The following is a 15155-nucleotide window of genomic DNA, read 5'->3' on the forward strand; positions in this document are numbered from 1 at the left end:
GGTCACACGTGTTGACCGGCTCCTCGAGCAACGACTTCTCAGAGGAAGTTTCACTCATCGGGTGAAGTTTATTCTTCCACTGAGCTACTTATAGATTGTTGGTAGTGTGAGGTTGTATGAAGTCCAATGCCCAGACTTGACGGAAGTCCACTTGAGGTGGTCTGTGCGGCACACCAGGCTGTGTGGCCTTTGGAAATCCAAGCGACTGTTCACCGGAAAACCCCTTCCACATTCATCGATGCTTTCCGTTCCGTTAATCTCAAACTTTCTTGTGGGTCACCCTTACCACCGTTGTGGTCATTTTCTTAAGGGGTCAAAGGTTGGCTCCAAGAAAGATTCCCCCCGGTCAGCGTTTACTTCTTGGGACGAACTTTTGAAGTTCTCCTCAAGTACTCGACTCGACGCCACTTGGCTGACTCACCAATACAAAGCCTGTGATTATGGGCGCCATGTATTCCCCACCACGCTTAAACATGTTTTAGATGAAATCACGCTGATGAATTTCATTAAACGTCTTGTAAACGAACTTTAGTTTGAGAAACCATATGCGCTGTCTGTCCGCGAATTCGGGATGCCACCGTTGCTGCCAGCAGCCTAATCCACAAGTCTTCAATTTTACATACCTCACCATATCTTGGTGAGCAAAGGAGTTCACTGAATACCTTGTGAGTGCAGTCTTGTCCGATCTGTTCTGGTAGGCCGCTCTCTGGAATAAAGTGGTTATCTTATTGGCGTTGCCCAGAATCCGTAGAAACACCTGTAATGGATTCTGGTAATGCTCAACTAGAACCCGAAAATTAGTTGTATGAACGAGAAAACGGAGAGCACTAACAATGTCTGTTTGTTGAATAAAATTATTACAACAGGTATATATGCAAACAAGGGACTTATCGTGTTGCAGGTACAGGTTGATAAATCCTGTTGTAAGTCCGGCCGTTGTAGCAGCCACACGTATTCCTGAAAATCCGTGAGTGAAGCGCCGTAAGTCCCAGGCGGCTCTGCTCCGAGTTGGGTGACGTGCGAAGCTCCGTTGAGTTATGTTGTGTTGCTGTGCTGTGCTGTTATCCTATATGTAGGAACGTTTGCGTGTGTGTGGGTATCAGCACATGACTTGTTGCTACCGTATCAGACGGTGGACAGTCGATGTCAGATGAGTCACATTTGTGTGTCATGATTTGTACATGCAGGGAAAGAAGGACGAGTCTTGGGATCAAGGGCTTCACTACGAGCTGTGTAGTCAAGTTAGTCACGACTCTGTGGCGTGATATTGTTAGTGAAAAAAGAAAGACAGATCTCGTGATCTAGCGAGTGTCGGTGACCTGTACAGTCAAGTATGTAGCGAAAGGGTGGCTACAATTCCAATACCTTTCATCGACTGATGCATTATCTCCAATGAAAGTAAACAATAAGAACAGACCCGAATATTTCCTGGATTCAATTGACAAAGTCTTGATTGCATCCGCGTGTTTTTAATCCCTTTCCTGGACGTGGTGGAACTTTCAACTGTCAGCTGAATTAAAAACCTCGGTTATTTCGCAGTCGAGCGCACCCAGGAGCCACTACAACATCGAGTCCCTCATCCACGCCATTAGGAACTGGTTCCAGTAGAACATAACGTTGATGGAAACTTGGGGACTGCGTCCTGAGTCCCAAGAAGGGTGAAACCGGCCACGGCTGGTTGTCGAATAGTATTCAGAGACCTCGTGAGTAGATTCATTAGAGACATCATACTGCAATGTATCGAATATCGTATCGACAGAAACACAAAACGGTCATTCTGCAACATATTCGGTTGAATATTAGAATAGGCGAGCTATTCGGTTCGAATCTAATTGAGTCTCCCGTGAAAACCAAACTGGCCTACAAACGAGTGTATTCGAGGAACTGGTGTTCTTTAATCTGGCTCAAACTGAGTAAGAATCACTAGGCACGGTGACGTGTCCCCAGGTAACAACAGAAGCAGTTAAATCGGGAACTCGATGTACGTTGAGTTGGCTTACTTCACCCCACCCTTTAACGATATCTCATTCATTTGGTATTTTGACGGCAAGAGGGCTTCATCAAATAGATATGTGTATCCGAGATCAAGTTAACTTCGATCAAAAGGGATCCACCATTCTGATTGGCTAGCGCAACAGCTTCGCATTTGAAGTGTTAGTCATCCAATGAATTTCGACCAATGAGATCGTGCGTACTGACCTCCTTCAGAAAGCAATCTACAAAAGAAGAAAACATATTGGAATTGGTCACTCATCTGCATACCAATTTGATTTCCTTGTAGAGGGGGACTCACATGGAACCCAATTAAATCTCTCGTCCATTAGGTTCTTAGGCAGTCAGGCCGCCTCAATCGGCACGATATTCAATGCAGTGTACAGGACACTGAAGGATTCAACCGGGTTCCGAGTGCGTATACTGCAAAAAAAAATTGTGTGCAAATAAGGGTATTGGTCGAAGTTGGGTTCAAGTAGAGCATGAATTTGACGAAAACTCGGGGACTTCGCATCAGGAAGTTCAGATTCCTGAGAACAACCACTGAATGCCCGAAATCTATTGAGACCCCCAGCTACGCTAGATGCTGACTAGACAGAACGTCCCCTCAATACGCAGCGCGCCACAGCCTTGTACCAAACCCAGACAGCGCGAGTCAGCGTTGATCAAGATCAGACAACGCCCCCGCAATTTACAGCACGTCACAGCCTCGTACCGAAGCCAGACCGCGTGCGTCAGCATTGGACCAAGTTCAGACAGTGTCCCTCCAATAAATAGCTTGAGAACGTTGTACATTCGCACTCACACGTGCTCACGCTCTCACGCTCGCTTATTCAGAATGTAGCTGTTGTGTTCCCTTCTGTGAGTCTTTTTTCCGGCACTAGGCACTGGAGCGGGTCAGCAATTAGATACAACAGATCGGCGAATCAGCAGATATAACACTTTGCCTACCTGATGAGCCCCAAGAAGAGTGAAACCGGTCGTGCGCTGCTGAAGAGTTTTCAGCGACCTTACGAGTAGCGTAGAGCAGGTCTAAGTTTGGTGTGTGTGTAAAGCCTTCATAATTGTTCCATATTTAAGGATGTTCCTTCTTTGAGGGAGCTACTCGCGGATAAAGACATTTCACGATAGGCGTCAAACAATGAAGGAACAGCAGGGAAGAAATTAGAACAGCCTTTGTGACGTCCAAACTTTATCGGCGAAAGGAAAATTGATGCAATGATTTAGGTACTGAAATTTAGTAAGTAGTCTATGACTAAACCATCAGTTATTTCGTGGACAGCTCAGCTTTCACCAGTGTGTTTATGATATCATACAAATCAAAAATCAGGTTTAGTTTACCCTGACGCTTTTGGTTCAAAAGATAAAGGATTGTTGGAGGCACACAGGATTCGAATTTTGATGACTATCTATCATCTGAAAACTTGCTTGGGTTTTACTTATCCGTAAGCAATATGCCAATTTGAGCTCCAATCGCACAAAATTTGAGCATAACCCTGGAGGAATTGTACCATCTCCATCCACATTAAGACATGTACTGGACTCACGCGTGATCGGATAAATCGGTTAAACAAACGCTTCCACAATGGACGCTTTCCATAGGCTGATTTTGATACCGGGTTTGTCAAATCAAAGTGGATTAAACCGTTCAAGACAGACCCTCTGAAATGCTGGTCTTCGGGGGTCCTCAAAATTATTGGTCCACGTTAGATTTCTGAGGGACTTTATGACTCCCGAGGCCAGTTTCTGACTTTGTGCCTGAGGTGGATATTTACCTCCTACTCGTGAAAGGAAGAATGCCTTCGCTGCGGAGTTATTTATTAGAAAATGCCAACTGAACTGTCACAGACTATTGGACAGGAAAGCAAAACTCTCATATGCATCTTGTTTCCAAAAACTGAACATCCATCTTCTTTTTGAACCCGTCTTTCTCAACTTTTCTGGATATTCGTTGACTGTTGCTGAAATCCAAGCAAATGCTACAAAGCGACTCCACAAATTCCGCAACAGACTTCACTTTTCAAGAGACGCAAAGCGGATTTACGAGAAAACATACTACTCACATGCCCTCCCATCAGTAGTATCACCGCTACACTTGCAACCGTAATTGCTAGAATACTCCACATGTTTTAAGAAATAAACGGGGGTTCAGACTGACTTTTGTTGAGGAGCAAAAACGTACTTGATTTCCAAACTGTCCGAAATTTTTATCCGACTCATTCTAGCTTACTATTGATTCCAGACACAAATCTAGAGGTAAGTGTCAGTGTGGCAGGCCCCCATTTATCCTTTTTTTGTCATCGTTCCTATCGTAATGTTTGCGTATCCTGACAATTTTATTAGCTGTTTATTTTAGCTAATGATGCATAGGACACTGGAAAAGTCAGGATGGAGGCGAGCGACCTTTCAGACATACATAGATTTTTAGGCACGTTTTGACAACCCGGAAGGCTAGTTCCAAAAAGAAGATGTTCCTACCCACAGAAGATACTTTCTGCTTCCTTTTGGAAATAGTTCTCCGTTCTGAAAAGCATTTCATTTGCTCTACGATGTCTCTTCACACGTAAGACATGAATATTCCTTCATCGGCCATTTCAAACTAAAGCTGATTGAACCTGATATTGTAATCTGGGAGGATTTTTTGTGTAGTATCAACTGAGGTGAAAGGAGCATAGCTATCTTAGTTCTCCTGTTAGCAAGACACAATGCGGACAAAATCCCGGGGGGCTCACGGGAGAAACAAAGAAAAAATGTCGTTCTAATAACAAGTTGTAAGTTCATCATCAACATCATCATCATCATCCATCATCATCATCCGAATCATCATCATCATCATCATCATCACCATCATCATCATCATCGACAGCGTGATATCATTGTTCAACACCGATGCTTCACTGCCGCACAAGTTGTAACTTAGCGAAATGCACTCATTTGCAAACAAATGGTAACCTTTCAAATTGTTGTTACTGGTTAGATTGAGCATCTTCGCGAGTTGGATCCATTTTGAACTACTATGAATTACCTATGGATTGAAGAACATTTTGCAACAATCGTGCGTAGTTTTTCTTTTGTTCAGGTTTCGTCCGGTTCTTCATTCATCCACATATTTCTTTAGAAGGAAAATCTATCCGAGTAGCACCTGGAAGAAACAAACAAGTTTGCAAGGTAGGATTTTCTCTGTACAGGGAAACACCTATTTTAGAATTGCTTGGAAACGCAATTTTTTGAGGCGTGAATCCTAGAAAAATTTTCTGGTAATTGATCGGCAAGCATATTGTCGAATCCGGGCGGCTAAGGATCTGACAGTAGGATTGGAGCTATCGGACTACACGCATTTTTTTATCCAGTAGGTAGCAGAGATAAACGGATGAGGACAGTGGATGCCGCATTGAGAACTGGCTCTATGAACGTCATGAATTACACACTCAACAACAGCCCAATCGGTAAGAGTAAAAAAGGGCCAGTGAGGAAGCAGGGCTTCGTGGAAGCAATGGCGAGCAAATACCAAACGACATACAAACTTACGGATACGGGCAGTCAGACAGTGGAAATAGGTCGTATATAGAGATAACGGCACAGAAATCAGTCGGTATGTTCGGGAAGTAACGGATACTGTCTGGGAAACGGGTGTCGGGTGAATTTAGCACAAATTGGATGTACTTGCAGGCTTTAGCTGACATTCAAACGAAGCAGTGTGTGTCATGTGTCAAATCTTGACATTAGTTTTTACTAGAGAGTAAAGGAACTTTGAGAGGGACTAAAAACCCGGAGAACGAGCGGCGTTGGAAAAAACGACTTAAGTCATCTTACTCATGAGTAGTCAGAACAAATAGGAAAATAACCACTGATCGACGGAATCAACATACATCTGGAACACGGTACTCAAGCATTGAACGATACGGCCACAGTACGAGTGGTTGCCAGTGTTAGCTTTGACTCTAACCTGATTTCGTCCTGATAGTTGCGTATGGAGGCTAATGGCGAGATGGCTCAAGTGGCTAGGGAGCGAATTCACCGACCGGAAGGTCCGTGGCTCGAATCCGATCTCTGCCTCTCCACATCCCCGGTTCAGTCTTGGGCAACCTGGAAGTATCCCAGCCCTCGTGCTTCCTTCGGGTGGCATAGCAGCTAGGCACCGAGAGGATGTTACAGCTAAACGGTCTTTTTAAAATCTTTTTTTCGCTTAGTGAGGCGGATGGGTTTGGAACGTAGCTGCCCCTCTGTCACCGGAAACAGGTCAGGATTACATATCAACCAGAGAAATGCAGAAAAAATAAAAGATTGTTTGTACGTTGACAGCCATTGGCAGGTGCGGTGCACAACTCAAATAGTGTATCCAGCACTATGGGGAAATGCTTCATGTGAGGAGATGTCCACTCCAGGACTGCAGAAGAACACCAAACAATCGATCCTGGGGAAAAATCACGTGCAATTTACCGTACCTCAGTAGTCTTAAACACATCCAAGGGCCAGTTTTTGCTTCGTAAATTACATTATCTATACTCGAAAAGCTTTTCCTAGGTCTTCCATACATAACTGACAGCGACAAATCCTGATATCGCGGATCCGATTCGAGTGCCTTTCACACGTTGATAACTTTATCCAACAAAGTTTCTGACTTGCTTTTCAGGGAAGTCCAGCAACCTGCACAGACATGCAGACATTATCATTCCTGTTGTGCCTTAGTTACTGCGAAATAAACACTTGACTGTTTCCACGGCTAGATGATGATTAACTGGGATTAATTGTTCGGTGACTTCAGAAACTCGAACGCCCCACACCTTCATAAACGAGAGATTCAGCTGGGTTCTAGGAGAGTCTCCTGACAAAACCAGATTGGTATGCAAATGAGTGTAATTCGCTAATTTCGTGCAATTTGGGCTGAGTAAAACATAGTATTGACGGAAACCTGAGGGACTGCGCCTACCTGACGAGCCCGCAAAAGGGCGAAACCGGTCGTAGGCTCTGGAAGAGTTTTCAGCGACCGTATGAGTAGTGTATTACGTCTATACATGTATCCTGATATCTCGAATATCATAGCGACTGAAACATGAGACGGCCTGCAGCAGCAAATTCAGTTGCTTAAGAACATCATAAACGAGAGATTAAACTGGATTCAAGACGAGTTTCCTACAAAACCAGACTTGATTGTAAATGAGTGTATTCCGCTAAACACTTGACTGATTCCTTGGCGAGATGGTGACTAGGTGAAGGGGATGACTTCAGGAACTCAAACGCCCTGTACTTTAATCATCAAGGCTACACTATAGACTTGATATTCAGACGAGAATTTTGTCACCCCCAGACGAAATTTAATGCAGAATGAGGATGAATCACTCAGGGTNCATGAATCACTCAGGATATCCTATTTATAATCAAACTGGAGAGCAACAGCCGTTTCTGCAAGTTTTAGTGTGAAGGAAAGTGGTTTGGACCTTCCAAACGGGGATAGGCTGGAAAACGACACATAAGAACTACATAATGAAATCCAAAATTCGATTGAAACATGTACTTAATGAGAGTTCTAAGTGAATTCAAGCTGGGACTGCCGTTAGTACCAGCTCGAATGCCAATGAGCGTTCCTCGGTAAGTTGTCCACAGGATTTGACCATTGTTGACTTTTCCAAAGAAGAAAACTTGAAAACTTGAAAATGCCCAGTTGTTGCGATCGAAACGCCGTCATATTTGCTCATGATACGCTCGAAACGTACACATCATTTGCCACATCAATTCACACGAACCGCCCAACCACTCGTCGGACGTGGAGCTTCAATTATCTCTGATTCACTATCTCGCTGTGCATCGTACCCGACCTCTTTATCAAAGGTCACCTCCAACGTTGCCATGCCAGTCAAAGTATGCCATTAAATTAGGGTTTTAGGAAATTAGCCATCTCCGCCATATTCTCTACAATGCATACGATGCACCGACAGAATTGCGGACTAGCTGCATATCGGAAAGCTGTTGCAGTGGAATAACAGTGGACTCATGTTCGCTCGCCTTTCATGGCCGTTTGTCCCTTGGCAATACCAAATAATGTGGATTTTTCCAAATAACGTGGGCTTTTCCATATACTACTCAAATCATCCTGTTCAGGTACACAGCTCAGGTAGTTAACTCTTTGACAGTCAGAATGATCGATTTATTCCTCCGAGTGACCCTATTTTTGGTGTGCCTGAAGAAGGCTACTTCCAAAGTACCATGTTGTGGATCACATTCTCCTTCTTATTACCTTGGTCTGGATAGCCAAATGATCACCTGGTGCTCTTGGTCAAACCTTCAAAGCCAAAGGCCGCCGAGAAACCAAAGAAGTCCGCCACACTCAAGAAGGCCAAGACGCCCAAGAAGCCGGTGGCTAAGAAGACCCCGAAGAAGAAGTGACCACCTTGATAGTCCTAGCAGTTGACACTGTGTACGGAGGCTAGCCATCCCTACTGACCGAACATCACATCATTTGGATGGATGTGTCACGTGCAGGACACGGGCCAAACGAAGGCATGCCCTGATTGGTCAGAATGCCAGCCAATCCGAGTCAAGCACCTGTGACTCGACGCTTCTCGCCCCCGCACGGAAATTTTGGCACGACCTTGTGGAACACTCTGTGATTACTCTATAAATACAGTTGTAATAATTTTCCTTTGTCTCCATGAGGGGTTGTGTAGGGCTACCGTGCCTTTTGACATACCATAGTGGGCGGAGCAGCAAGCCAAGGGACCGATACAGAGTTGCACTACCGTTTAGCAAGTCACCGCACACTGCTACATAACATTTGCCCGAATCTCGTAGCAAGCCTTCAACGAAGAGATGTAACAAAGTGTTTGAACAACTACCGTTTCAAGTCGCCTTAAAGTGCCACCGAATTTCCAGGACAAGTGTGAGTGGAGTTGGTGCATTGCAAAGCGTTTCACACGCTCGAGAAGGTGACAAACCAAGATGGCTACTCGGTCCCTATTCGACAGGTCAGTGAATATCCATCAACTGGAACAATTTTGTTGGAATGAGATAAAAATGAATTCCTATAACACGGCCTACCTTTACTTAGTTTCTTGACAAGATTCATGTATTCTGAAACTCTACAAGCCTAGCTTCCATGGCAGAATGCCTTGATAATAGCCTTTTTTCAGATGGTTCTCTTCTGGTCGTGACAGTTCAAAATAACCGCCCCGGAAGGGCCTTCCGGTACAGCCCTTGTTACCCGGGTTTTCGAGGTTTGGATTATCTGGCGTCGGGTAAATTTGGTCACGACAGCATCGCTCGAGCAATGTCAGCGAATGGATAACAGCTAGGCTCTTCTGCACATATGTACTGATTCCTCACGAATTCCGGTGTAAAGCCTGTCTATCCTATTGTAAGAGGCATCCACATGACAAATACCTTCGTTTGTACACCATTTCGGTTTCCCTGAATCCCAGCTGAGTCCTCCATTTATGACTTAATTCTTCAACAAGAGATTCAGGTGAGTCACCCTCGAAAACCAAACTGGCATGCAAACGAGTGTAGCTCTCGAACTCTGTGAAATTTTGGTTCAAGTAGAACGCAAAGCTGATGGAAACTCGGGGACTGCGCCTATTTGATGAGCCCAAAGTGGAACGGCGAAACCGGTCGTGGGCTGTCAGAGTTTTCAGCAACCTTATGAATAGTGTGTGTGCTTGTGTGCGTGTGTGTCTGTCACCATCCAGTCCAAAGGGTCAGCAAATGCTTGGTAAGTTATACCAGGTAAAAGAGCGTTTCATGTGACAACCGGTCGGAAGTCTAAATTACTCAAGCCCCTGCGGCAATGAAGCTACTTATCAAGTTCATCCATGACTGCGTTGCACCAATGGAACAGCTGATCCAATGACGAACCAGATGGCACTCTCGTATATGGTTGGTCAGGAGAGCATCACGTGACTGTCTGCACCAACGAGAATACGAGGTCGACATGTATCGAAGATATTTGTTGCGAAAGCCGGATGCAACATCAGACTACTAGGTTTTTCATTTATAAATAAACAAAGCCCCGTATGGCTAAGTCAAATAAATTCAGGCTTTTTATTGGTCACCCCGTGGTGTAATGAGTTGGAAACGTTTTGTGGTTAGAGCAAGACCTCATGAAACTGTCGGGGTTTCCACTCACTTAATTCTGAGACGTTTAGATTTTTGTAATCCCAATTATCTATGAGAACAGTTCCACAACTCCGACAGTCGGTTAGTACTTAAAGGTACACCTCACTTGATTTTTCACTGTTTTGCATTCGTCTGGTCCGCGAACGCCACCTGCTTTCCGATCAGCAAGTGACCTGATTGGTCACTTGGACACCGGACGGTCGTGTCTGGTGTCAGCGGTTGACAGCTTTTGTCAGGCTAAAGCTATTCCGTGAATGAAGAACATTCTAGCATTTCTAGGTGGGATATTGACACATAATTGATTCGCATTTTGTCATCCCGAGAGTGATCACCTTGCCGAGATGCAAAACAGCGCACAGGACCAGTGTACTACCCCTGGGGAATGGCGTATTAATGCCATAGTTCGTAGCGTACAAACGTAGTTGATAACCCGGATAAGTTCTGATCAACTTGATCCTGATCTGTATTCAAGGTAAGTTGTGTTTCACTCTATCGTTGAAGCCTGATGACAGATTAAATCATGGTGATTAAGAGAATGAAAAGCCCTGATGTTTTGTTTTGACGATTGTTATCCATTTCATATTCTACAGACAGGCTGGGGCCTCTGGCATTTTTTATGAACAAGGCAACGCGAAAAAAACACCTTTAATTATTCAGTATTTTTTCTTTTAGTTAATTCATTGTTGCCCACCCGGACTTCAGGACATAGTATTTATGTACTTAATGCCGAAACTACAACGCTATTGATTTTATCCGACGGAACCAAACCATTGAAGAGTTCGAAAAAGACGAGTAAGTTCGGGATCTCTCTGGAGAAGGGTGTTCTTCAAGGAAGACCGGTCTCCGGTGCTCTCCTCTCCTCTCTCTGGAGGGACTACCCCAGTCTGTTTTTTTTTCCCGATTGTTGAGGGGCCTTCTCGTCTGAAGACTGTGAGAAACTTCATCACAATGCGAAAAGTGTAGCGAATTCCGGATTACGGCTTTTTAACCGGTAACATGATTCATGACTCACAGGCGAGGTGCTGAGATGCACGCTGCACGTTTCCGGTTCGGTGCTATTGGTGTCATCCAATGCGCGTGTGTGGACAAGTCCCATGATTGGCTGGTTTGCCAACCAATCACTGCCGTGTATCAATCGAATGACGTCGTTGCGCGAGCAAGTGCTTGCAAAACGAATTTGGCGAGTTGTTCCATGTGTCTCAGCTGAAGCTCGTCAATGTAAAACAAATGGGTGAGGCAGCAGGATCTAATTTACCGCATTCAGCGTGCTGGTCATTGCTTATTTTCCTCACTCTTACGGAATACAACTATGTGCTGCGGGTTAACGCGTATACTGTGGTAAATACATCTGTCTCGGGAAGACAACGATGGCGCTTGGAAGACTCGCCGTTTGTTGTGCGGGGCCAAGATCTATGGATAATGCCCGATGCTACACTGGAACTCGATCCCGGAGTACACGTCTACGTGGATTCAGGTCTTGCTATCAAAGTGAAGGGTACCATGATTGCTCGCGGGATTCAGAGTACGTGTCCATTGGTATACAGGTCCTATGGTTACAATGTTCGTCTAAATTCTGGTTTAACTGAATAACTAGTGAGGGGCACTTTAACAACAATTCGTTTGAGCAACTTCCGGCGTGTTTTTAGCCCGAAACTGGACAAGCTTTGCCACTTTATTCCGGGCATGGTACCGATCAACGAAGTGTGAGTACGGTACGACTCCGAGGGAGATCGGCTCAAATGTTGTCTTTTGTTGTAAAACAACACGAATAGTTGAAATGACACCGGAAGAATTGTCAGATCATGTCTGCAAGTGTGATGAATTTTTCCGATGCTTGATTCTGCTTGCTGACTGAAGTAGAAATGAAGTCTCAACATGAATCCCATCACCTTTAGACTTCGCTGTTTTTGTAACCCCCCCCCCCAAAAAAAAAACATTGTAAACACATTATAAGGGAGGGTCAGCCCTCGGAAAAAAGCATTCTCGGCCGGCTCGCTGAAGTGTACCTCAGAAGTAGCCGGTTTTAGCCAATCTCTTTGGATGTTCTGTACAGCTGCTTTTTCCGATATTGTCGCTTTGAGTGATGGATTTGTTTCCTTCGTTTGATGAGGGTTCAGCGATAGACAAAAAGTCAGGGACCCCAACTAAGCTTACCGTGAAGAAAGACAGCTAACACTTGAATAAACACGACTCAACCTATTGAGAAGGTGCCTACTTGGTAAAAAAAAGACGAGTATTTACTCCGGGAAACTAAATACTTGTACACGGTTTGCTCTCCTCGTGGAACTGTTTCTGACTCCAGCATACTTGGGGCAGTCTATTTCGGTGTTGAAGAACACTTGCGCAACGTTCCTGTACTAGAGAGATTGACCGAGACGCGCTCACCTCACGTGTCAGAAGTCATGGGTCAAGCACACATGTTGCCGATAAGCTCTAATATGATTGTGTCCAGCGGTGTACCCCGTAATCATCCTGTTGGGACAAAGGCGACTCAAGTGAGAGTGGTGGCCTCAAGCAGGATGCGAAGCTCACTGCGTATAACTATCTCCGCTGTTGACTAAACTCCACCTGAGGAGAATACAGTCTACCAGTGTTACCCTCAGGTTGATCAGAAAACTTAACTTGAAGTATGCACAACATATCGTGCAGTTATGTTGCATTTTCACTTGCTATGGCCTCTTCCTGATTCCCCGGTTGCCAAGATTGCGCGTTTGCAAGTGTGTAAACGTAATACACTACTCATAAGGTTGCTGAAAACCCTCTGAGGGATTCAGCTGAGTTCCAGGTGAGTCTCCGGTCAAAACCAGATAAGTCTATTCCGCTAAACTAACGCACTTTTTGGGTGTTAATTTAAAAGGTGTCAAAAACAGACTCCGAGTAGTCCAGATCAAAACTCCCGTATGTGTTCTCCAGCCAAACGCTTCAGCTGAGGCTTGTGAAACTTCAAAGGTTAAACGAGAGAGGTCATGAGCCGCCAAGGAGTCTGCAGCAACATAATGAGTAGTATGCTACGTCTAAACAGTGTACCGCTTTGTCTTGAATTTCGTTCCAACTGGAACATGAGGCGGACTGACGCGGTACGTTTAGTCAAAGAGAGCCCTTGTAAGCGCGAGATTCGGATGTACTCAGTTTAGTCTCCCCTCAAAAACAAATACAGATAAGGAAGCCTTCCAGTATGATGCCCGTGGTAACATAACAGAAGTGGCCACTTACCTGTGACGTGAAAATTTGAACGCGCGCCACAATTTTCGCTCCTTTTAAACCAAACACAGTTGGCAACGAAGTTGGCGGATGATTTCGAGCTCAGTGACATATTGTTGAAAAACGTCACTTTTTTGAGCATACATAAAAGCGAAGGCGATCTTTGGAGCACTGCAAAATTAAATTCAACTGTAAATATCTCCAGTTTGAATGTATCTAACGGGGCGGGTAATTCTTGAAGACTGTTCATAGGTTTTCTAATAAGACTTATCGAAAAAATTCAGTTTTAAGTCAATTCTTCAAGGTCATGTTTTTTCTCTGGAAAGCCAACGAATGAACTTTTCGAGATACTCACCTGAAACACAGCTGAATCTCTCGTTTGTGATGATTCTAGGCAAATGAAGGTGCTGCATTGGGCCGCCTCATGTTTCAGTCGCTCCGAGGATATTCGAGATATCGCGATACATGTATAGACGTAATATACTACTCATAAGGTTGCTGAAAACTCGTCGACAGCCCATGACCGGAAACATCACAAACGAGAGATTCAGCTGGGTTCCAGGTGAGTCTCTCGAAAAACCAAATTAGTTTGCAACTGAGTGTATTTCGCTAAGTTCGTGCAATTTGGTGCCCAGTAGAGCATAAGGTTGACGGAAACTCGAGGACTGCGCCTACCTGATGAGCCTGAGTTAAAAGGACGAAACCGGTCGTAGTTTTAAAACTGTTCTGGTAGTCTCATCTTAATGCACAGGGAGAAGAAATCTGTCACGGTTTTGAATGGGTTAATTACTATATTAGATGGAGATTCAAATTTGAATTCTGATTCGGTTAAATTTCTTTGTTCTGACTGGAAATTGAGAACCCAGAACGAGTGATTGAATAACCAAGTGGTCAACAAATGAATCGTTTTTTCTGTCAGTTATGTAGCTCACAGGTCGAGTGGTATTCAGCTGTGCGTTATCAATCCGTCTGAGTGTCAAATGTGAGTTCTGATCAGTTATCTCCCATTCCGTTCTTTATGGTCGACGTTTCCGGAAACTCACCCAACAAAAGCGGTGTGTAAAATTAATCGATACCGACCCAGGATACTCAAGAAGGAGCAACCTCAATAGAGCCGGACAAAATAGAAACAAAACAAACACCGTATCCACAGACTTCACCATCGGGACTATTTGGTGAGATAAGGCTTCCATCAACAAGACCTCCAAACGAGTTCATTAAAGCTGCAAAGTCTATGGGGTTAAGGGCCGGAGGGCAGCCCGTATTGTAATCACAAAATAATGGTTACTTTGTAAAGTACAAAAGGGTTCGTCAAGTTCTTTAGATCAATAGTTGTCGTTATTCAAGTGCGAAAAATGGACGGTTTTCAAAACACCGGTGTTCAAATTGTCGCTGGTGAGAGCCTTGTCGATCTGGAGTACGCAGATGACATCGCCCTCATCTTTGAAGATCAAAGCGAGGCACAAGCCCTGTTGAATAAACTGACCGCCATCATGCCATCATTTGGCAGGCGCCTTGCATATTCAAAGAGCAAGGTCTTCCTTCAGAGCGTGCCATCTGCGAACATATCCCTCACAATTCAAGGAGAACCACTGGAGATTGTGGAAAGCTTTACATACCTCGGTAGTTGTATTAGCTCTGACGGAAGTGTGTTTGATGAAGTCAGTGCAAGAATCTCAAAGGGGCGAACCACGTTTGCTAATTTGCGTTACTTGTGGCGTCAAAAATACATCTTACCGGATCTTAAGGGTCGTGTGTACCAGGCGACAGTAAGGGCAGTGTTTTTGTATGGGTGCGAGACATGGCCTCTGCGGACAGATGATGTGAGGCGTCTTCAGGTTTTCGACCACCGA

The 15155-nt window shown here is 44.6% G+C and overlaps 1 protein-coding gene across 1 annotated transcript in view; it reads left to right on the forward strand.

Annotated features, from left to right (window-relative positions):
• The window catches only part of T265_05399 (hypothetical protein), a gene marked incomplete at both ends in the record, with an annotated part of 101857 nt that overhangs the window by 2202 nt on the left and 84500 nt on the right, over positions 1–15155 (forward strand). The window contains 4 exons of the mRNA XM_009170397.1: positions 4218–4248; positions 10774–10893; positions 11366–11623; positions 14650–15071. Coding sequence (XP_009168661.1) covers positions 4218–4248; positions 10774–10893; positions 11366–11623; positions 14650–15071 — 831 coding nt within the window. The remainder of the gene's footprint in view (positions 1–4217; positions 4249–10773; positions 10894–11365; positions 11624–14649; positions 15072–15155) is intronic.

Source organism: Opisthorchis viverrini (assembly GCF_000715545.1).
Source record: "Opisthorchis viverrini unplaced genomic scaffold opera_v5_101, whole genome shotgun sequence".
Lineage (NCBI taxonomy): Eukaryota > Metazoa > Platyhelminthes > Trematoda > Opisthorchiida > Opisthorchiidae > Opisthorchis > Opisthorchis viverrini.